Raw genomic sequence first — 24718 nt, 5'->3', positions numbered from 1 at the left:
GGCAGCACCGCGTGGGAAGCTGGCGGAGGACGAGAGGCTGGCACGCAGTGCCCCCCATCCCTGGGCAGGAATGGTTCGCCCCGCAGTCGGCCCCGGCAGGGCGGGGCTGCGGGCGGAAGGCCCCGTGAGGAGCGGGGTGGGGGCGGTGCCGCGGGCGGGGGCGCTTCGGGCGCCGTCCCGGGCTGATCCCGCCTTACCCTGCGCGGGGGTCGCGATGGCTCCCCCCAGGAAAGGCGACCTGAGCGCGGAGGAGAAGGACTTGCTGGCAGTAATCGCCACAGGTGAGCCCTCCCGGCCCACGCCGCTCGCGGCCCCGGGCCGCAGCTCCCACGGGCCCCGCTGGCCGTGCCCCGGGAGGGGTTTCGTGTCCCCGCACGTTGGGGGCGGCGGGTGAGGCGCCGTTAGCGGCCGCTCGCCGCGGGCTCCCCTCGCCCCCGGCCGCGCTCCTCGGGTCACGGCGCTGAGGGCCGCTGCCTTCCCGCCCCGCCTTCGGGCCGTCACCCTTCTCCCGGGCGGGGAGGGAGAGCGGCTGTTCCCGGGCAGAGCGGCGCTCCCCTCTCGGGCAGGCCCGCGACACCCGGGCAGTGCGGCGGGCGGCGCGCTGCGGGGCTGGGGAAGCTCCGCTGGGCGGGTCTAACTCTGCCAAGAAAGCTTGCATCTTATCGGCAATGTCTGTTTATATTTGCCTAATTATTGGTGTTAATGTCCACTGCCAAAAAAAAAAAAAAAAGTTTCCTTGGGGGTAATGCAGTCTTCTAGCGTGCTGTAAGGTTTTTCCCATGTGCTGTCGTCAGACCAGGGCGTCTTTGCAGACCCGTTATTCTCACGTTGCCAGCACTTGAGCTTGTTTGGGGTGCACCTCTTATCCCTTATAATGTTCTATTTTACTATTCCTTTTAGTATCTTATATTGTCCTCTTAGAGAGGAGAGGGCATCAATATCTCTCTGAAGGAAGGGTGTCAAGATGATAGAGCCTGGTGCTTCTTGGTGGTGCCAAGCAACAGGACATGAGGCAAGGGGCAGAAACTGATGCACAGAAAATTCCACTTGCATAAGAGGAGGGATTTCTTTACTGTGTAGTTGACCACACACTGGAACAGATTAACCAGGCAAGTTGTGTAGTCTCCCTCACTGGAGATACTCAAGAACTGTTCGGATGCAATTCTGTGCCATGTGCTCTGGGCCTGCCTGAGCAGGGAGGTTGGACCAGATACCAGTCTACTGTGGTCCCTTCTAACCTGACCATTGTGTCGCTTTGCATTCCATGTGAGTGTCATGGTTTCATCACACATGCTTGTTGCCAGGGAACTTTCTGTCATTTGGGTTTCCTGGTCCAGCAATGTGAATTTCCTAACCCCCAACCAAATAGTTACCCTCCAACTGGTATTTTGAAAATCATGAGCAACGTTCATTAGTTAGAGGCAAACTACAAACACCTTGTGTTCTGTGCATTTCTATGTGTAGTTTCCAGGCAATTTGAACCCAAGAAAGTTTTACTGCAGTTTTGGTGCTTCACTCTGAGTTGTACTAAAAAATTCACAACAACAAGCGTAGGACAGTCAGCAGTGAATTCATTGTGGGCCAGAACCAGTTTGATTGACTCACTTTAATATGAGTTTCAGACCTTGGTCTTGCAGAAACCTGTGTCTAACTTACCTGATGCTTCTGATTGGGGTGATGGGATAATTCAGGTTGGAAGAGGCCTTAGGAGGTCTCTAGGCCAACCTCCTGCTCAAAACACATCAGCTGTGAGGTCAAATGTGATCACTCAGGCCGTTATCCCACCAGGCCTTGAAAACTTCCAGGAAAGAAGGCTGCACAGTGTCTCTGGGCAATCTCTTTGCCTTACTGGGTTCATAGTGAAAGTGTTTTTCCTTGTCTCCAGTCTGAAGCTTCCTTTCATTTCAGCTTCTGCCTGTTACCTCTTGGCTTCATACCATGCCACCACTATGAGGAGCCTGGCTCCAACTTTTACCTCTGGCCAATTCTAGAAGTCTGACTTCCATCTTTTTAGTGTCTTGTTTGAAAATCCTTCAATGTTTTGTCATACAGAACTCTGAGTTTGTAAATGCAACTTTGCTTTTCTTGTATTAAAATTTACTTGAAGATCACCCCTTGAAGACTTTCTCTTACTGATGTTTGTTCTTTAGCTGGGATATTCTTCTGAAAACTGATCCACTTTGTAAGAAGCTTCTAACACGTTTAGAATATATGTATGTCTGGGGGAGTAAGTTAGTTCATGGTTCCATGACTGTCAGTCAGGAGTCTTTATTAGAGTGTGTGAGATGACTCAGGTGATTGTCCTTTTTTCCTGAAATTAATGAATTAAAAGAAAAATGATAAAAGCCCATGTAGTGTAGTTAAACCACATCAAAAAGCCTTATGCAAATAAATTATTTCTAGTATTTCAATGGGATTTTTAGCCAAAACTGAAGTTGCAAGAGCTGTTTTGCTGAAACATTGCTGGATGACTTCTGAAAGAGTGAAGATAAACATGAAAATAATTCAAATAAGTGATGCAGTCCTTATTTTTATTAAGCACCTTGCTGCTGAAAGAGCATTGCTGATGATTGAATCAGTAATTAGAAGTTTCTGTTAATTTGCAATAATATTCTCTAAACTCAGACTCTTGGAATGTTCTTTTGTTTCTTTGTGCCTGGAGAAGCTATGTTGGCAATATCTGAATAGTCCTCCTGTTGGCTTTAAATCATGTTCTTAGACCTGTGGCTTAGCCAAAAGGATTTTGGTAATGAATTAAAAAATAGTAGGACAGTAGAATTGAAAAACAGGTGTAGCCTGTTTTTCCTGGCGCGTTTTTTTCAGACTTCAGTCTACTTATGTGTTTGGCAATTTTTAGAAATGTCAGTGATCAAGCTAGCTGGGTCCTTGTCCTTTCTATCTCTATTCTCTAATAACAAAAGCAAATTCATTCCACTTCTGTGAATGTGATACATTGCAAATTTCAAATTGAAACAGGAAAAATGATGTGAGTAAATGATGAAGCATGTTTCATTCAAACCAAAAAGTCTTGAAAGTGAGGTAATTTCTTTTTTTGAGAATGTAGACAGCTCTTTTAGACAAAAGAGGCTCCAGAAGAGATGAAAGCACAAAATGTTTATAAAATGCTCAGTATCATGATACTCATTTGGAGCTGTTCATGTGCTGTTTATGCGAGTGTCTAATTTTTGTGTGTGTAGGTCAATTACTTCACAAAAAATGGATATTTACTTGTAGTTCGTGCTTTCCAACTGCTCTTTGATGTTGTGAGTTCTTGGCTTTTAGCTTCTAGAACATAACATGTTCATTCCTAAGCTTCTTCACTAAGTGCAATTAATTTACTGGTGGTTAATCTACATCCTAAGCAGGTAACATACAAAGATTTTGATTCTAATGAGAAATGGAAATGAGCATTTTCCTCCAGATTCTCAGTTTATTCTATTTCTCACCCCCTTTTCTCTTTGTGTCTTTTTATTTAAAGGAAACACTGAGGAGGCTGGAAGGTTACTGGGGAGCAAGAATGTCCGTGTCAATTGCCTGGATGAGGTACTGCAAAACTGTGCAATCATTATGCTGAGTTTAATAAGGAAAGTGCTAGGTGTGAAGGCCTTCCTGTTGTTAAATAACATTTTTCTAACAGCAGTTGCTATGGCCCTGAAAATCAGAGTTACTCTCAAGATATTTCCAGCATGCAGCTGAGTAAATGAACCTTTGAAGAGTTCTTACTGTTTTTTAAAGAAAGCTTAAAGATTAATGTTACTTAAAGTACTACACTGTATTTTGTCTCAAGTTCCAGCCGGAGCTTTGTCTGTAAGGTAAGATAAATGCTGCAGCAAAACACGTGGGGGTGCTCCCTGACTTCTTGTCACCTTCACAAGCAGTGAAGTCCCTCTGCTTTGTCCCTCTGTGGCAGACACAGCCCCTGTCCAGTCCCCATCCCATGCTTGGGTCTCGTGGGCATACTTGGAGGGTGAGTAGCTCGATCAGAAATGGAGCCACAGCCTTTTATACAAGTGGGTGTGGTAAACGTGTAGAAGATTAAATCCTGAACTGCTACCTGAAGGTGGAAATAAGTTTGTGGAGTAAGGAACCTTATGTGATGTTCATGTTTCCTCTTATTTTTCTTTCTACAATGTTTTTTTAATGCATGCAACATTAATATGAAATGTAACATGCAAGCAAAACTAATTCCCCATCATGCATGTTAAATCTATGTGTAATTTATCAATTTAAATGTTAATCTGTGGTTGTTTTCACAGCTTTGTAATTTCATAGGTATCACTGGGAAATTCTGGGAATGTGTCTGGTTCAGCCTCTGACTCAAAGCAGCTTCAGCTCCAGGGTCAGATGAGATTGCTCTGACTTTTGACATGTCTGGCCTTGTAGATCTCTAAGGATGGAGACTGTAAAATATTTCTGGGCAACTTGTTCTACTCTCTTACTGTGATTTTGATGAAAAAGTGTTTCACTTATGTCTGAACCTCAGCTCAGGCTCGGTGTCTCTTGCCCTCCTACCACCATAACTGAAGAGTTTGTATTCTCAGTGATCTCCCTGGTAGGGAGATCATTGAGAAGACAAACTCTGGCAGGCTGCTGTTGGGTCCCACAAAAGCCATTTCTTCTCCAGGCTGTGCAAGCCCAGCTCCTGCAGCCTCTCCTCACTGCACAAGTGCTCAGGTTCCTACCGTGTAGTGGTGGTATTCCATTGATATTGTTGCAGTTTATCCATGTCTTTATTGTACTGGAAGGCTCAAAATGGGACAGGGTATATTGTAGATGTGGCCTCATAAATGCTGAATGGAAAAAAATTGCCACTTCTACTAGGTATCTTCATGGGATATTGTTAGCCTTTTTTTTCTCCCAACAGATCAATTTTCTGATTGTTCTTAAGTTAAATACTAAACCTGAGTTTCTATTGTACGAATTTCAACAAGTTTCTGTAAAGCTAGTCAAGCTTTACAGTGAACTTTAGGAACCCAAGACACAGTATAAGTCTGGTTGTAAGTGTGCTGTGCTTTATTGTATGGACATCAAAAGGTTTTCCTTAAGTGTAATTGCTGGTTGTGCTCAATGATGGCAGCATTGCTGCAGTATTAGTGCAACATCCAGGATTAGTGTTAAAAGGATGTGGCTTATTCAAAAAACCATATCTGAGTTATGCCTCAGGATACTGTTGTAGAAGAAATAGTATTAACAGTATTTACCCAAGGCTCCTATCTGACTAAATACAAATAAGGCCCATAAAACTTTATGCAATGGGCTTCTTGCAGACTTTTTTTACTCCCAAGAATGGTGTGTAATCATGCACATTAAACAGGAGAGGGTTCAGGTTTCCTAAATCCATCAGCTATTTTAGTGTTACAATTTTTCTTTTATAACCCATTTTTGCTCCAATGTGTTATTCTAATATTGATACATAAGTAAGATTGTGTGAAATCCCAGTTAAACATCAGCTTAGTCTGTTATTTGTTGTTGCCATAACTGGAGACTGCTCTCAGTGCATCAGATCTTATTTTTTTCTCTATTGCCTAAGTTGCTTATCTTGAACTTCACATTTACATTACTACTGTTACTTATTTTGTTAATGTTAAGAAGTAAGGAAGCCCTGAAGATGGAATGCTTTGGTATTAAAGTGGGAGCTCAATTCAGTTAGGAACTCATTTCCATCCTTGAGGACTTTTTTTACATGAGAGAATCCACAGAATGAGCCCAGGTTGAATGTAATTCTGTCTTCTAGCTGTGGTACAGCAAGCATGCAATCACAATTTAGTAATTTTGGGCTGAAGAATTCACAGCATCAGAAGCAGGTTGTTATATGGTGCACTTCCTAATTTAAAAAGAACCCACACATAATCTGTTCCTTTCGTTTTTGGTTTGACTGTATATTCTAATTACTTGGATCCACTTTCTTATAGATTAAAAACCACTAACAATCAGCTGTCTTTTCTCTATGTACCTTTATACAAGGACCAAGTCACATTTTAACATCTTCCAGATGCAGTGACCTTTTAAGTATCTTGCCTAAAGTTATGTTTCTGCAGCAAGTGAGCTATAATAGTGCCTCTTTTTCAAATCCTTTCCAGTTGTTTTGGCTTCTTACTTTAAAAATGTACATATGAGCTAGATGCAGTATTTCAGCATTGCTTCTGCTGTTGGTACATGTATTTAAAAATAAAAAAAAATTACTTTCTAAGTCTGCTTGCTTTTCCTGCCCTTGTTCCAAGACTTCCTCATACCCTTCACCTCCTGCTGTCTGCCAAGCTCTGCTGGGAGTGTCAGCACAGAGTAAGATCCCTTCACTCAAATGAGTTTCCCAGATGTCCATCTTCCAGAAGGTTGCAGATATCCAGCAGATACAGTCCTGTTTTTTCTCAGCACCCTTTCTGACCAAATCAATTGTTTTGTTGTGTCTTAATCACTGTCTTTATGAAAACAAGTGCAATGGCTTTTCTGCAAAACTGGTCTTTAACAGTTTGGCAACTTTAAAACTTCAGGGACATTTAAGTTCAGGTGTCCTCAAATATTGGAACAAATAGATGGGCTGTAGAAATGGATGTAAAATAAAATCAAATATATTTAACTTAAATGCACACTTCTTAGTCATTTTTAATGGAGTGGTTGATAATTTGGAAACTTAGTATTGGAGAAAGTGTTCAGAACTTTTCTTTCCCCTGAGAGCACAGAGCTTGTAAATACTGTGACATCTTCAAGTCAGCACTTTGCTGACTTGAACTTCATCTGCAGCATGTGGCTAAAATATTTCAGATTGTTATAGAAAGGCAGGCTCAAGGAAGCACATGAGCTTTGCAACTGTGGAAGTTTCCTCTGGTCATATTGGTAGTGAAGGTTGCAAAGGAGTATTGGAGTATTATATCCTCTGTTTTCTGCAGATCAAGCCAACAGACTTGACCTGAAAAATACATCATTTTTCTCTATTTAAAATAACTGTAAGGTTGTTCATAATCTTCTTACAGAACTATCATCTGGCATTAGCAGCATTACTTTTTTCCTCTAGTTTGGTAATTCAGCTGTTCAGTTTGGTAATAGATCATTTAGAAACAGACCACTTCTCTATGCTACAGAACCAAACACCTCCTGGGAATTACAGTAGCAGCCTGCTTATTCCTGGCTGAGATGTGAGTAGCTTCACTCATAGTGAGGATGTTCAATGGAGGGTTCCTCAGGTAATCTGTCTTGCTATTCTAGTGTCAAAATCCTATGCTAGCAGAAAATGCCAGATCCTTGGCCTTTGTTGAGGAGGAAGGGTTTTGTCTTTTGATGTTTTTTACATAATACTTCAAAATACACAAACCAAAGAAAATTCCACTGCCAGTAAGAATTATCTGGTTTCAGTTCAGGGTGCTGATTAATGTAGGCTTTAACTTCTCATCACTACAGATGAACTGAAAGATCATCAGAGGAATCTAATGTGTTTACATATGTATGTGAAACCAACAGCTGAACAGGATGAGTGTAAAGGAGAACTATAGCTGTGATCAACACTTACTGAACAGTATTTCATATTCTAATTAGTCCATACTTAGCTACAGCTAAAATTATTTGTGCATGTAGCTGTTGACCTCCTTCCAAATCCTGCTTTTAGAAAATTTAAGATGTGTAAGGGCAATCTTATTCAAAAGCTTGAAGGGTGAAATTTCTAGAGGCTTTCATCCAGTGAAGAGTCAAGTTGTATTTTTAGACTAACAGCATTCAGTACAAGAGAGTTGATTTTTGAAGAGATGCATCAACAAGTATTTCTGCCTTGTAGTACCTGTTCTTTTTACATCATTTTTAGCCATGTCCCAAATACTGTCTCAAGTAAAAGCCAAACCCAGAGTTATGTGTTTTGTTTATAATTTTCTGTTACCTGAACCTGAAGGGTAAAATAAGACACTCTTTCTGTATTAATGTGGGGCTACATTCCTCATTGGAGGAATGATTCCAATTCTCCAGTTCTCCCTGGAGAAGGGAGAGGTGGATGCTTGAATATTGCTGGCATGCAAGTGTCTACAGCAGTTTCTCAGCTAGGGTTATGACAGCCCTTTCACTTTCCTTTTTTTTACTTTTCCCTCTCTATTTAAATAGCTGATACTTGCATGTGCAATGCCTTAGTGTACCCCAGTAGCTGCTGAGGGACTGCTCCAGTGTCATCTAGCCTTTATGCCACATCTTGGCAAGGTTCCATGGTTGAGAAGAAGGGTGAAGTGATCATGGGAACGTTGGGAGCGCTTGGATTGCACTTTTTGCTTGAGTAACACAGGCTTATGTGGCTACTTCAGTGGAGAATTGTCATCATGTTAGCCACAAAGCAATACACACATGATGTCTGTTCTTACACAGTATGAGTGTTTAAATGTTCACAAAATTGAGAGGTTTTGTGCCAAATATGCACATGTCACTGGAGTGGGAGATACTGTGTATTGTTTGTTTGTTTGTCCCACTTCCTGTTCCCTAGCTGTCCTGTGTTTCCCCATTCCTCTAGTTGATAAAGGTTGAGCAGGAGTTTTGTTGGAAACTTCCTAGGAGGCAGAAGGTTGCTTTTCCATTTTATTATCTTCATAAATTTGTTTTTATTCATCCTGTTCAAGCACACCTCAGCTGGATGCTGAAGAGAGAATTGTCTGCTTTCTGCTTCCTTTGTGCTGGTGGTGGACTCCAACCCCTCCCTGGTTCTGGTACTCATCTGTCTGACCCTCCACTGACCCCATAGTTTGTTGTTTGGTGTTTTTTTAGTCAATTGACTTCCCCACCATGGCAGCAGTTCTTGGAATCCCATTCCTCAGTCTGCTTTTGGGCTATTTTCAGCATGAGGAACTGGGAAGGATGGTCTGTAATGGCCAGGCTGGCTAAGCCCTGTTGTGCCAGGGAGGCCTTGTTGGTGAGCTGGAGAACCCAGTCAAGAGAAGTGCCAGGTAGTTTTTAGAGGCACTAAAAATGCCTCTAAAAATGCCTCTCCAGCAAACTCCATTCCTCATGAATGGTGAGACATACAGGAAATACTTGCAGCCCTGCAGAAGAGAAGTTACCATGTAACATACCTACAAAAAAAAAGAAAGCTGGGAAGGATTTACTTTTGTTCTGGGGAGCAAGTTTGATTTTTTTGGTCAGAAGAATGTTGCATGGTACAGCTAGAAAAAGGATCCTTCATCTGATGTTTCATAGTGGAAAAAAAATTTGTTTCATCTGTATGCTTAATAAACCATCTGCAAGTTTTGTCTTTTAAGTACATTGTATTGACAATCCAAATGTCATCTGTGAGAAAACAGACTTGCTGGACCTGTCTTTGACAGTCTTTTCTCAGTCTTTCAGGCTGAGAAAAGTATTTGCAGTCAATCCAGTTTCAGTGTAGGGCCATAATACAGGATACCCAGCATTTCCAGATAAATTTGTGTCTTGCCTGACCCTCTTTTGTTTGCTGTGAATGTGAAAAACTGATATTAATGTGACTTCAAATCCAATTTTATAGCAACCATCCTCATATTTTCTGCCTGATACGTTTTTTTGATCCACACCACAGCCTGACACTTCCAAAATTAAATCAAAGGATTTTAAAAAACAGTTTTCTGAGAGGAGAGGATAAGACAATCCCAGTTCTTTACTTTGTCGTATAATCTTCAGATCTCAATTGAAACAACTGACTTTCAAGATATAACCAAACTAAAAAGTCATTGTTTTTTAAAAATCTTTGTCCCATCAAAAACTGTGCTGTGTTTATATTCCCTTACTGCAGTACCTTTCTCTGCTGCTAAAGGAGACAAATCCTCACTGTGACTCCAGACTGGGTTTGGCCTGTAAAGTTGCTTTTGATATAACATTATGAAATGTAATATAATAAAATATATTATATAGTAGGACAGAAAGTCTTTATTCAAGATTTGAGACACCCCCAAATGAAATCTAGCAAAAGCAGTCTGTTTCATATTCATGAAGGGATCTCTTTAGGTATTTTGGATCTTCAATGTCAGTTTATATTGCAGTTTACCAAAATTTGTGGGTATATATATAAAATATAATGCATCAAGTAAGCATTTTCTGTTATTTTCAGTTAGAATGGAGAGTAATGAAACTGTAATACCTTAAAATTATTATACTTTTAACTTTTCCAATTTCCCTCACCTTCAGATTTTTTTTGAAAATTATACTGGTAAATTAAACGTACTTGGGTTTCACTCAGTCATAAATTGAAACAAGAAATACATTAAGGCTCAAACTGACAATTACATTGTTTCAGAGTATCACATTACCATACATTTACAGAGCTGCAGTAATGTTGTACATGAATGTATTCAAGCCCACAGCCTTGACTGGCAAATAAAGGAACAGAATACCTTTTTGATTTTCTTGAGGGACAGACTAAAGCACTCTCCCTGGTATGCAGTGTTGGAGAGTGTTCTTGGACAGTTGAAGTGTCTTGGCTGATAACATGAATCCTGTCCTGATGTTAAGTGAAAACAAACAGCATATTGGAAAAAGCATATGATATTCTGAAAATGGAGTATCATGAAGTGTAAGAATTCCGTGTATCTTGGGCTGTTGTATGAGACCAGTCTGGCTAGCTCTGGACTCTGGCTCACATGGTCTTACATGAACAAAGTAAAAGACGAGAAGCGCTCTTCTCCACGTGGGGACGTGTCCTGTTCATTGGCTTGGGAATAGACACTTTTGGCTCTGGTGACCACCCAGACGTAAAAGAGGGTGTGATATTTCTGCAGTGGACTTTTATACCCGAGGGGATGGGGGTGGGGAAAGAGGACCGCAGCCAATGGGGTACCATTGAGGAGGGGCAAGGGGAGGGGCAACCAGGGGCCAGACCACCAGGGGATATAGCAGAGGGGTGCATGGGGGAAAGACCATGTGACGAGAGAGGGGAAATAACAATCTACGTGACATAACATACTCAGTACAAATTTCCAATCAGCCAGTACAAAACAACAACTAAATAAACTATTTAGTGCAGTACAACAATGCAGTTTTATCAACCAGCAGCATGCTTCTCCCTGCCCTTGAAGAGAGAGAGCCTGCACTAACAGTTCACCCTAGTTCTGAAAACTTCCTCTGGTTTGCCCAGCTTTACCTTTATAATCCCACCTCAGTCCTCCCATGCTGAAGCAAATCCTTTTTGTACTGGGGCAGTTGATCAAACCAGCCAGGTTTGTCAAAGTCTGACAAGAGCTGTGTGTCCTTATGAGGGCTGTCAGAGCTCTGGCTGATCATGGACACAATGCCCAAAGGGTGGAGAAGTGAGAGAGAGGTGGATGGCAAAACTATCAGTAATCATGACTAAAAATGAGCAAGATGGGTTTCAGAGACTGAAAATCTTTGTAATGTTTAAAACAACAAGCCTATTTCTAATTTTCTTGCTGCTTATCATATAAGCCACAGCAGGGGAGAAAAGAGTAACATAGGAAGCTAAGAAATTTTCTAAACCAAGCTTTTCCAACTAGCAGAAACATTAGCTGTCTTCAACACTAATGTCTTTCATAAAAGAACAATGATAAATTGACTGTAAATGGTTTTCATTTGTTAAACCATGCTCTGTTTTCAAATCTGTAGCACACCATCATAAGAAAACTGACATGGAAATCTACTGCATGTTAGTAACCATATTTTTTCATGAAGATTTTGTGAGGGTTTTTGTAAATAAAATACTATGTGAGGCTTTGGTAGTTATATTGAATATGTATGGCCAAGTAAAAATGATCAGTGGTATGAAGATCAAGAGATGTAACATTCTTTTTTGTATGCTACTTGCTTCTCCTTCCTTTTGCCAGCATGGCATGACCCCTCTGATGCATGCAGCCTACAAAGGGAAGGTGGACATGTGCAGGTTGCTGTTGAGACACGGAGCTGATGTAAACTGCAATGAGCATGAGCATGGATACACCGCCTTGATGTTTGCTGGACTTTCAGGTAACTTCTTACTAGACTCAAATCACTGATTTTTATGACATCAATGGGTATAATTTGCCATAAGTTAATAATTTAGAGGTGTTGACATGCTTTTATTATTCAGGTTTGCTGTTATTTATATGAAACATGCAACTACATCATGTTCAGTAAAACCCTGTGGGCAATGCAACAGGAGAGCCTCTGTTCAGACTCATATAAAAATTTATTTTGTTCAGCATCTTGAGGCATACAGTCTACTTGTCCTGTACCTACTTTGTCCTGTTTGTATGAGATCTCAACATTCACTTTCCTGGGACAGTTTTCTTGTGCAGTGGGATACATTTTGTTTACTTAGACTGTGTTACACTGAAAATGATGCTGCACCAGTAGCTTTTGGTAATATATAAGACTTCTCAATCCAGTATTTTTCAAATTTTGTCTTTCTCCTACATTATTTTTCCAACTGTTGTGTGGGCTTTTAAAAATGTATTTAGTAAATTTTAAAACCATGTTTTCCCAAAATAATTTTCACTCTCCTCTTACATTATTATTTTTCTCATGGGCATGTTTATAGCTGTATATATCTTCTCCTGTCTCAAGTGGTGGTTTGAAGTTTTCCTCTTGCTATTCTTTTCCCCTGATGGCTGGTGTAGTAATTTCCTTGAGTGAGAAAAAGACACTACATTAAAACATTGTTCCTTTTGGAGAAAATACTTGATTTGGGAATATTAGGTTATTTTAAGTATCTTCTTTACTAGGCCACTTACGTCTTACCAAAAATGAGATTCTAGGGGAGTCAGGGTTCTTAGCAGGTAGAGTTTATATTAAAAAAAGGCTTATGTGTGTGCATGAACCTTAACTAGGTCATCTGATTGTTTTTCAGCTACAACTTTGGTAAAAAGATTTGTGAAATTCCTGTGTTCTGTGGTATTGAGCAATATCACAGCTGCAGCAGATAGATGAGGACAAACTCTTAAGAGGCTGTTAAATGACTGCAATTTTATAGAAAATGCTGTATTTTTACCATTTTCTCACAGCTGAGCTTTTAGCCTGTCATCCTGGGTGTGAAAGCTTCTAAATGTTGACTTTAGAGTCTGTTATTTGTGAGCACAAAAGGTACATGAGCACTACTGACGCAGTGACTTTGTTTTTAAACATTCATTTTCATCCACCATCCCCTTTTTGTATTCACTTTTCTGTACTTAGCATCTGCACAAAAATGGATAAAGTAAGAATACCTTTGAAAGCAGAACCAGCAGGAGTGGTGACAAGTGTCCTTTTTTAGTCTCTGAAGGGCACCAATTAAGTCATCTAATCTTCCCATCAAATTTTAGCTCCATTTTACTTGGTATTTAGCCCAGTCTGAACACCCAGTTCCCACTGTGGAGAAAGGAACAATCTGTTCTGTTCACTGTGTTCCTGCTACATCATAGTCCTGAATGTGTTTTTCTTCTTAGAATAGCAAATGTAGTTGAACTGTTAAACTAGATTAGTAGAATTTCCTTCTATACTGCTGTCCTGAGGGACCAACCTCTAGTGTAGCTACATGAGTAGGACTCCTATAAGCTCCACAGGAAGCTGAATGTGCATTACAGAGAGCAGAGTTACACCTGCTGGAACTCTAAATAAGCACATGCCTTTCTCTTAATTCATGCTTAAAATAATGACATTAAGAGCATTCATTTTCCTCAGTGTTGTTCCTGGTCTTCAAGAAATTCAGTACATCTTTTTCTGAAGCATAGAGAATTACAAGTTCTGATTTGTCCTTGCTTGTTCCCCATATCTTTCCTGCAAATTCAGGAAACAAAGAAATCACCTGGATGATGTTAGAGGCTGGAGCAGAAACTGATGTTGTCAACTCTGTGGGAAGGACAGCTGCTCAGATGGCTGCTTTTGTGGGTAAGATGAAAATTATTATCATTTTCTAAACTCCTAAAGAAGTGAAGTGTTGGAGTCTGATGCTTCTTCTTGGAGAAACATTATTTAATGACTTATTCTGAACTGACACGTTGTTGAGCTTTATTTTCCACATCTCATCATGTAAGAGTCAATTTGTGTCCTATTCCCATGTTTGATTTCCTAAAAACACAGATGATCTTACCTGTGAGAACAGGTGCTACACAAGTGTGTAAGTTTTTGTAATGTCACTGCTTTGGCAATAGTAAGAGGAAGCTGGTTGCACTGGAGGGATCCAAAGTGCAGCACCAAGTGCTCATTGGAGCTTCTCTTGTGGGAAAGGACAACTGTAGTGCCAGGAGTTAGGAGCTCAGCTGAGCTTTGCAGCTGTGTGCTGGCAGCATGCCACCCCCTGCCCTTCTCCCTGGCTTCTGGGAGAGGGAGAAAGTCTTGGAACCTCTTCTGAGGCAGTCACTACTTACTGACCTGGACTTCACTGGAATAAGAGAAAGATTTATCATTCCAGCATGTGAAATAATCCCTGGCAAAACATGCAATAGGCTTTTTTTGCTGTTGTTTTTTCTCTTTTTTTTGGTCTTTTTTTGTTTGTTTTTATAAGCCCTTTTCAATTTTTTTACCCTCCTTGACCATACTAGGTTTCTGGCTTAATGTCCCACTTCTTCTCTAGCAGGGAGAATTGATAAAATATTATGAGGTTAAGTGGAGTCATTTTTAATGGCACAGCTATTGCTTCCCAAAAATGAGGACCTCTATTTTCTTTCAAACACAACCTTCTCATGGTGTTTGAATGCCTGAGAATTCCCTTTCAAGTCCTTTTGGTGTTCTGAATTCAAGGCTACCTTGCCATTTAGATTTACTTCCTTGAATAGTGATTAAGTGCTGTTTCAGTTTCCATTATCTTATTCTGCTGTTTTAAAGAAGAGAAGACTGACATTGCTCACTTGAGGTTCAAGCAGCCAAACCTTAACTATTCATTTAAGTATCAGAGAAATCTATTCCTATTAATTATCCTTTGGGCTTGGAGAGTCTTTCCCATGTGATGCTGTATGGAGTGAATGGGGAATATTATCTCCAACATAATTTTTGAGAATTCTTGTTAAAATCTCATCACATCACCAAGGTAGCATAAATATTTTCAGGCATACTGAGATACACTGCTCTGTAAAAGTCTGAACATTGGAATCTATTCCTGTTCCTTTTTTATTCTTTGTCCAATCAACATTAATTCATCTGCCTGTGTGTGGGAAGTGAGGATACTTCTTCCCCTGTCATTTGTCTTACACTGTGCTCTATTAGCTCAGAACTGTCTCTTCTAAAACTGTGGAGGATTTTAAATGTTGGAATTTGATTGGCTGTGTCTTTTGCTGATTATAGGATTAGTGCCAAGACAAATCAATCAATTTAAAGAATGTGGTCCTGAACTAGAAAAGATAAGTTTTACTTTCCCTTTAGTCAAGTAATCCATTGTATTGTCAGATGTAGAAAACAAGAAGAGGGTATAACTTTACTTATCCTGTTACTTTCATTACAGTCCTTTTATTTTTTGTAAACTTTAAACCTCTTCTGTTCTTATAACTTCTCCCACCTTAGGTTAATACAGTAATACCTGCTTGCAGGTCTGAAAGCTTATTAATCTCAATGCAAATGTCATTAATTTCAAAAGTACAAAGTGGAAAAATCTTATCTTGAAAAATTATAGCACCGGTATGAGACTATTAGTATAGTATAATTTGGGGAGAAATGACTATTCTCCTAGTTGTGGCTTACCAGGGAAAGAGAATGCAGGAAGTGGACAGGATCTTCAAAATTAATTTTCATGAGGGCTTTCCCTGCTGGGAGTCACTTAGTTAATAACACTTACTGAAGGTTAGAGCTACTCACAAAAGAATGACAAGAGTTGCCTCTTTGCAGTGCAAAATATATCATGCAGAGCTCCTTTGCATGTGGGTAATTCTCACTTGTATTGCTTATATTACATTTGGGTTTAGGTGTTTTTGGTTTTTTTTTCCTTGTTATTATTTCACTGGTGATTTTTTTTCTTGTGTGCCTTTAGGTCAACATGATTGTGTGACTGTCATCAACAACTTTTTTCCACGTGAAAGGCTGGACTACTACACTAAACCACAAGGCTTAGACAAAGAACCAAAACTGCCAGTAAAGTTAGCTGGGCCTCTGCATAAAATTATTACTACTACCAACATGCATCCTGTTAAGGTGGAGTAATATGTAAATTGTATGTATTTGTTGGTGTGGGAGCAGTTTGTGTCAGAAAGCCTTCTGCTCTTCTGCAAGTTCAGCTGAGATCAAAAGCATTATCTGCTAATTCAACTACTTCTGAAAATGAGGAATAAGCAGGCTCAATGTTTAGATGTGATTAAAAAATTATTTCAGTGTTTGTATACACCAGAATCTTGAACTAACACCTTTGATTGGAGAGATTCTTACTTCTTATATCAGTAACCATAAATAGCTGTCTTTTTTGCCTTTATTACTCAGCCCCACTTGAAGTGGAAACATACAATAATTTCCTATCTTAACAAAATCTCATTGTTCTCTCAGTGCTTTTCTCAGCACGTATCTTCTTACCTTCATCACTGGTTCACCACAGTAACATCTAGCACTGCTGCTGTTTCTGAAAGTATGTGCAAGAGAATGTTTATTTTACTTCCCAGGACATTGCTGACAATAATGTCTTTTATGGTTTGCTCCTCCAGTGTAGTTCAGAGAAATGAATACACCTAAATTCAAAAACAAATTCCTTGGGCTTGCCAATCAAAGGCCAGCATTTGTTAACAGTTTCCAGCCAGGTATCTACAATACACAGAGACAGTAGTGCACCAGTGGCAGCTAATTGAGTGAATAGAGCGTACAGTTTCCTCTTAGACTATTTTATCCAGTGCTTTACTAGGCTACAGGAAGTACTCCACAATTATGTGAGGTGATGTGTTCTGTGAAACTGCTTACATCATACAAGTCCTTAAACCATACAAGACTGTAGTGTTCAAAAGGAAAGAGATTTTAGGATAGTGTGTAGTTTCTATAACTTTCTTTAGAAGTAATTTTGATTCTTCAGGTTCTTATTCAAAAAAACAAAACAAACTTGACATTTTTAATACCAGTCTTAGTTGTAAATGTTTTCTTATATGGGAACCATGAATACAATATGTTGAATAAGAATGGTAAATAATGACTGGGAAAAGAAAGGGAAGATTGCATTAGAAAGAAGTAGAAGAATATTAGAAACTCCACTGAAATTTAGCTACAATGAGCTATATAAGCTTTAATACCAATGCACAAGTCTTAACTGGATTACATTTTCTTCAATCTTCTAGATTGTGTTGCTCGTGAAAGAGAACCCTCTGTTGGCCGAAGTAGAAGCAATGCAGAAATGTTACAGGGTTCTGGATCTCATTTGTGAGAAATGCATGAAGCAGAAAGACATGAATGAAGTTCTTGCTATGAAAATGCACTATATCAGTTGCATCTTCCAGAAATGTATCACATTTTTAAAAGAGCGAGAGGATAAATTAGATGGGTTTATCAAAAGGTGAGTATTTCTACAGAGAGGTCTCAAAGCACATGTATGCCCTGGTGTTACAGATACTAGGAAAAAGACAACTGAAGGAATAGATTGGAATGGTTTTGGATAAAGGCTATGGCAAATAACTTGTTAAGTAATCCCAGCTGCATTTACTTCAGGGTGGCACTATCTCCCTTTTTTCTGTGTCTGAAGTGACACTGTCCTTTCCTGGGTAGAAAGTAAACATTCCTGGAATTTCAGTTCTGCTTTAACTGGGTAGAACTTGGCATTTACATATGCACCATGATGCAGCAGACAGCAATGTGTGATAGAAAAAAAAGGGGAGTGATAGGCTTGAAAAAAGAACTTCTCAGTGTCCATCTGGGAACATTTCTTGTGCCCTTTTGCTCTCCAGCAGTCATGCAGGTTGAGATTTTTTTTTCAAAAACACCTAAAGAAGTGAGAACTGCAAATCCCACAGACTCTGGAGGAAACTTATCCTCTTAAATAACTTAGATCTTCAAAATCTACTGAGTTACAAACCAGCTGCCTGATCTTACATATCAAAGTGACCTGACTTTTAGAAGCACTACATTCCCCATACACCACTGTGGATTTTTACTGAAATCCTCTGTGAGACTGAAAATAAATTATGAAGTCAGCTTTCACATACTGAGATTGAATAGTTCATCAGTGATCTATATAAAAAAACAGTAGCTAAAGAGGCGTAAGGACTATAACATTTTACTATAATAAAGTGGAATTTGTGTTTTAAGGTATTGTTCATCTATCAGTGTTTATTATTACAACAATCATTTTTAAACAGCACAAAGCATTTTGATATTTTTATCAGATGTAGATAATAGATAGTATACTTATAGATTATTATTTTTCTCTGTGGCTGAATGAATGGGTAAGTCCTGCTTTCAGAGCATTTATATATTGTGTATTTAATAATGATTGTGCATTAGAATAAAAACACTTCCATTTACATTTTAACATATGAACTTAACATATGAAGTTGCCAAATTATTATGAATTCTTCTCTATAATCTGAAAGGGGACAGAGTATAATATGCTGTATGTGTTTGTTCTTGAATATTTACCATGTGATTTCTGATTTTACATGCATTTTAAAAAATTTAGCCTCTTGAAAGGGAGAGATAAAGATGGTTTCCCTGTGTATCAAGAGAAGCTAATTCGAGAAAGTATCCGGAAGTTTCCTTACTGTGAAGCCACGTTGCTCCAGCAGCTTGTGAGAAGTATTGCTCCTGTTGAAATAGTAAGTTTTTCCTGTCAAGAAAATCCTTTCTCAGTAACTTACATAGTAAATCCAGATTGAGACATCTTTCTGTCCTCAGCTTCTGCAACATATTACAACCCTGCAATGCTTAAGCAAAGGGTTTGATGTCCCTAAACACTCTGGAGCTGGATTTTACATATTGCAGGAATATGCTCTAAAGTACTTCAACTAGTATTCTTTTCATGTGCCCATAACAAATGCTTAAACACCTCCGCTTTTAAAGAAAACTGATGCAATTTTATCTTGTCTCTGAGCTTTCTTTTCCTCCTCTGGTATGTCTGTTCAGTTTTTCTATGCCAGTTCACTTATTGAAATGGTAGATTCAGATAAAAATGAACCTTCATTTGCACTCTGTTTTCACAATGTCTAAATTTAAGATTGAATAATTTCCTAGATCTAATGCATTCATTTGTTCTATTGTACACAAGAAGTTGGTAATATATGACAGTAGAAAAAGGAGAAACATTCAGTGGGGTTCCTTTTATCACAGAGAGGGAGAGCCAAGATGATGCAATGTACAGCAAAATTTATATCTAAATTAGGAAATCAAAATTACAAGTTAAAAATCTAACCTCAGTTGTCCTCTTAGGTCTTTGCTAGCACACTCTTCATTTTAGGACTATTTATTGCTTCATAATAAATTTTACACAAGAGTGGCTGTTCTTTTTTAAGCATGTTCCCTCTGGTCTCTGAGAGTGAGATGTTGTACGCACAAACACTGGGGAATTGGAACAATCTTGTGACGTGTTTGGATTATTCAGAGCCAATTAAAAATAGCCTCCATCTTAAGTGGCTCCAGGTCTGCTAAAATGTCCTGAGGCTTAGTGCAATCTCTACTGTTTGCCTCAGCCAGGAAGATAAACACAGTGTGAAAACATAAGCCATTGTGATGCATTACAACTTGCTTTAGAGTAAACATTTTCTTTCCTGTTGCTTTTTTCTTGGGGGAGGCTGCAGTCTTCCATACCTTCAATGATGATTTATTCCATTGGATTTCTGTCCATTATGCAGAGCTGGAAAGGAGGACATACTATAATTTTTATTATGTGGAAGCCTTTGACCTTTGTCATTGCACAATTACTTGGATTCAGTCTGGGCATCTCAGTGTTGTCATAGTAGTTATGATTGTGCATATTCCATGGTAGTCTGACAGTTTAAGGAATTACTTAGAGCCAGAACAACTTGGCGCTTTTTATTCAAATATTTACATCATTGCCCAAAAGAATAGTTTTAGTGTATGGTTATCTAAACCTTATTGCTTGCATTGCATGGGAAGGATGCTGCAAATAACATCTAAATAGTAATATGCAAATAATTGAAAATTTCAAGTTCTGACCATTTGGTCTGTAGCACCTGTGTGCACTGAGCACAACAGTGACAAATGAAACATTTATTTTGTGTGCCAGCACAGAGACTGAGCTGCAAAAATCTGCTGCATAGGATCTACAGATGTAAAGAATGTGGAGTTTATTAATGACTTACAGAAGAAATACTACAGAAGCTGAGGGCTTACCTTAACTTCATATACAAAAGTTTATCTAAAGATAAATATTAAGTTGTGCATGTTAGTTGAAGTTCTCTGATTTGGTTTTATGTTTTTTACTGCTGCAGCAGCTTCACTGAGACCGACACTTGTGTGTGTTCATTGTTTCTGGTCTTCCCTTGCACGTCCCTCTCTGCACCAGTGCTGGCTTTTAATCTCATTTCCACTCTTGTCTTTCAGGGCTCTGACCCCACAGCTTTTTCTGTGCTTACACAAGCGATTACTGGCCAAGTGGGTTTTGTGGATGCTGAATTCTGTACAACCTGTGGGGGAAAGGGAGCAGACAAAAGATGCTCAGTATGCAAAATGGTAAGAATAAAAAAAAAAAATACTTGCACTGAGGTGCTGAGGGTTTTGTATGCTTCTCTATTCACTGTGTGTGTAGACTTAGGAAGAATGACATGCATGCCTGCACTGAAGACGTTCAGACCATCTACTTCTGGGAAAGATGCCTGAAATTCACAATTACGAAGGAGTACTTGGATTTCCAAGCGTGTATGCTTAAGAATGAAGAAAGAGCAAAAATTCTCTATTTTAGAGTTAATAAAAAACTGCTCTTTATAGATTCTTATGTAGGTTAGAGCCACTCCATATAACCTTAAAAATTGCTTAAAAATAACATTAAGTACTATACATAGACTTGCTGCACTAAGAAATGCAAAGAAATTCTTTTCATACATGAAAATTAATTGGTAACTCTGGTAACTTTCAGGTGATGTACTGTGACCAGAACTGCCAGAAAATACACTGGTTTACCCACAAAAAGGTCTGCAAAATCCTGAAGGAAATTCATGAGAAACAAGAACTAGAAGCTGCCAAAGAGAAAAGGAAACAAGAAAAGAAGCAAAAGAAAGGTTAGGATCTGTTGTTCCTTTGCTGAAACTAATGCTATTTTAACTGCATCACAAAGAGCAATTTAACAGGTCTTAAAACTGTAACAGCTGAGGTTGGGAGAAAAATCTTTGATGAAACATAACAGCAAAGCTGAGTTTGTTGGGATTCTGGCCTTTAAATTTACAAATGCTGTATGCTTTCCAAATGTGGCTTTTAATGATGCAGTTACACAGATTTCTACAATGGAAGCCTTTTGATTTACACTGCACTGTTTCAAAATCCAGATCTTTTATCAAGCTAGTGCAGAACTTTAATGCTACTTTATGTTTTGTTGGAGGTGTTAAGACAAGTTGGAAAATAAGCAAGCAGCCTGCTCCTTCCAGTTGCAAAGGTTAACATAGGTGTTAAATCTCCCATTAAACTTCTCTTCATAATCACAGTATCAAGTTAATTGTGTTGTGTGCTTTGAATGTGAGGAAAGCAAGCAGTAGTCTTTACACTGCTCATGGTGGTTTTCTCCCTTCGAGAAACAAGTAATTAAAACATAATAACCTAATAAACACTGTATTGCCCCTTCCCATGTTTCTCCAAGTGAAATAATAGGAAAGTAGGGGATGAAATCACTTTTTCTCTTTTACCACTTACTGGATTTCCCTTCCTTTGTTTTAAGGATTGTAGAAGTGCACTGCACAAATCATGTTGCCTTACAATGGTAATGTTCACTTGAGCTGTACTCAGAATAGCAGGATATAAATCAGTAATAAATCAGTAATAATTAAAGTTTTCAACAGTTTCCTCTGTTATGAGAGCTGCTGTTGCATGAGATCAGGATGACTGTGGAAATTGGAGGCAAGGATATTAGAAATCCCTGGATATATTGCATACCAGTACAACAAAACATAATGGGCTGTGAGCAGTGATGCCTCACGGGCTGTCCTTTTCTGAGGGAGGGGCAGGATCTCGGTGGATGGCTCTTCTCCCTTCCTGCCTAAAAAGGGAAGCTAACATTTTTTGTTATGTTTCTCCTCCATTATCTACATGTTAATCTTCATTAACTGATTCAAGTAGACAGCCAGCACATTATAGACCTTATCCAATTATGCACTGTTAGTAAGACACTGAAGTCATCTGAACTTCAGGTCACCTTGTGAATGGTATAGTATCAGAGCATTTCATATCAACAGCAGTCTTATTTCAGAAAATTAGTAATACCCCCTACAAATCTTGTACATCAGGAAAGTAATAATCAAAAAAAAAACCCAAATGCAACAGCTGCAACTACAAGCAAACCCACGACTTTAAGAGTTTCTGCTGTACAGGGGTGAGTGTCAAGAAAGTCCCCATTTCAGCCTGTGCTGAAGGCTCTTAGCTCACTGCCACGTAAGACCTTGGCAGGGCTGTGGCCAGCTGGCTGTGACTGTTCTTGGCTGGCTATCAATCACAACAGAGAACAATAAACCAAGATATAACTACTTCTCCCAATTAGGCTTTCCTCTCCTTCTTTTCAGAAGTCCTAACATGCAAGCCCTACTTAGTAGAATCAGGTGAAAAAAGTTATTTAACACTTTTTTTTTTCTCAGAAAACATTGCTTGAAGAGTAAAGGTGCAATAGCTTATTCTGTTCCACACAGTCAAGTTATGAATTTTAGGATGACTCATTTCAACCAAAGTTCATTGTTTTTAAGCACTTAATTTCTTCAGTCTGTTTTATGCAGAAATGCTTCCTATGTAGTCATGCCCATGTCTTTTTGATTTAAAACAAACCCCACTTGTACTTGATGTTTAACTGCCTTGCAGCCATTCTTTGAAAAGCTGGTGATAGGAATAGTGTCAATAAAGCATGTTTGAATTGAAAGTTGAAAGAATATAGTATCCTACTTTGCTCCTCTCTATAAAAAAAAAAAAGTAGTCTGGCAAAAATGGAAGATAAATTAATGAGAGCTTTGTATAGGGCCAGTTCCAGAATAACCTTCTACCAACTTAAGCAAAGCTTTAGTGCTTTGGGTTTTTTCATTGAAGATTTTCTAATTAAATCACTTCTGTAATTGATACAAAGTATCCTAGTATTATTGTTTTTCAATAAACAATAAAAATGTTTGCTTTTAAGGGAGTTCAGTGTTTATTAATTGTGTGATTTCTCTTTTGTTCAGATGAAATGCAACTAGTAGAGGGTAGTTCTACAAGTGAACAACAGTCAGATCCCGGTCCAGATCCTACAAAAAACGTGGATCCAAATCATCCTACTGATGGAACAGAAGAACCTGAATTGACCAAAGAGATGGAGGCACTAGGCCTGCAGCCTGAAAGTCCACTGGAGAGTGAAACTGCCTTAGATGACATTGATCTTCAAAAAATTCAAGATTCTGAGGAGTAAGAAGAGGGTAGGAAGGGACTGAGAGTTCTCAAGGGTACTAAAGAATTTTTTATGCTGACCATATCTGAGTTCTTGGAGCATGGCTTATGCAAGACTTCTTTTAAAAGACAGAATGTCTCTGTTCATCAAGAGATAGAATACTAGCTACTTTGTCCATAAATACTCCAAGTTTTGTTGTAAATTGTCAAGATAGGTATTTATTATCTGCTAAAAATTAGTGGCATAGATCCATCTGTATGTATACCAACAATAAGCCTAGTGAAACTCTTGAGTTTCTGTGGTTAATGGGCCACATAGTGAAAAATGAACAGCATTTGATTTGGATTATTCATGTTTTCCAAACTCAAAACTTACTTTAATTGTAATTTAAATTTTTTTTTTCTGCAAGTTCATAGACATGTAGTTAAAAGCACTGGAAGGCAAATTATTAAATTGCTTTTTTTCCAGCACTTTATGAAGCTTTATCTGAAGGAATTCAGTAGCAATTAAGTTTCTGAAGATGCTCATCTGAATTCTCAGTTTTTCATGACATTACTGTAAATATTTTTGACTAGTGAGAGCACAAAAATAATGTTTATTTTGTGGCAATTGTAGTAAATGAAACTGCTGTTCCAGGTCTCTCAAGCTGATGGTGGAATGTGTATTTCACTATTGGTTTGGTCAGAAATATTCCAAAGTCTAATGAAGGGAAGATCAGAATGACTCAAAATATTTTGACTGACAGGAATAATGCATTCTAAATTTTTCAGGTAAAGATGCCTTAGAACACAGTGGGATGTTGCTTGTGAATTGTTTCATAAACAAAAAATGCTAAGTATTTTTCATGCTGAACTGGTCACAGTGAATTAGATGAGAAAATTCATGCGTGCATTGAAACAACTGGGATTTCACTTCGGCTTTCAGCTAAATACCAGATCTAGAAAATAGCTCCCCTCAACTTTGTTTTTCACTCAGATTTACTTCTGTGTCTCATGAAATCAAATGTGTGGGAATGCCACAACTGAAAATATCACTTGCTGCATAAGGATGGCAAAATTGGAGACTGTCTTACTGTCAGCTGAATCAGTGGTGTTTTAAAAATAGCAGTATTCTTCTAATTAGAGGAGTAAGGACCATCCTCAAAACAGAGAAAACACTCTTAATTTTTTACTATTTAATATGTTTAAAGTTTTTGTTTAATATTCTCAAAACTGTAAGAGTGAGGATACATAAATCCACCTTTGCAGGGAATGTACTTGTGTTTTAATTTCAAGGATTAGTAGATTGTGATGAATAAAGGGAATTTTTTTAAAAGAAAGGGGCTATGTGGCAATTATGTTTCCTGTGTCTGTAACATGGTGA

The 24718-nt window shown here is 38.8% G+C and overlaps 1 protein-coding gene across 1 annotated transcript; it reads left to right on the top strand.

Annotated features, from left to right (window-relative positions):
• Positions 1-55: 55 nt before the first annotated feature.
• ANKMY2 (ankyrin repeat and MYND domain containing 2) lies at positions 56-24674 on the top strand. Its single transcript, XM_054654981.2, has 10 exons — positions 56-281; positions 3479-3543; positions 11769-11907; positions 13687-13785; positions 15857-16017; positions 17136-17350; positions 18470-18605; positions 20350-20478; positions 20882-21023; positions 23154-24674. Exons 1-10 carry the CDS (start codon positions 71-73, stop codon positions 23375-23377), a joined length of 1521 nt encoding a protein of 506 aa, XP_054510956.2. The 5' UTR covers positions 56-70; the 3' UTR covers positions 23378-24674.
• Positions 24675-24718: the final 44 nt, after the last annotated feature.

The sequence above is a fragment of the Agelaius phoeniceus genome, chromosome 1 (assembly GCF_051311805.1).
Source record: "Agelaius phoeniceus isolate bAgePho1 chromosome 1, bAgePho1.hap1, whole genome shotgun sequence".
NCBI lineage: Eukaryota > Metazoa > Chordata > Aves > Passeriformes > Icteridae > Agelaius > Agelaius phoeniceus.
The sequence above is the reverse complement of the archived record's forward strand: the minus strand, read 5'-3'. Positions and strand labels throughout refer to the sequence as shown.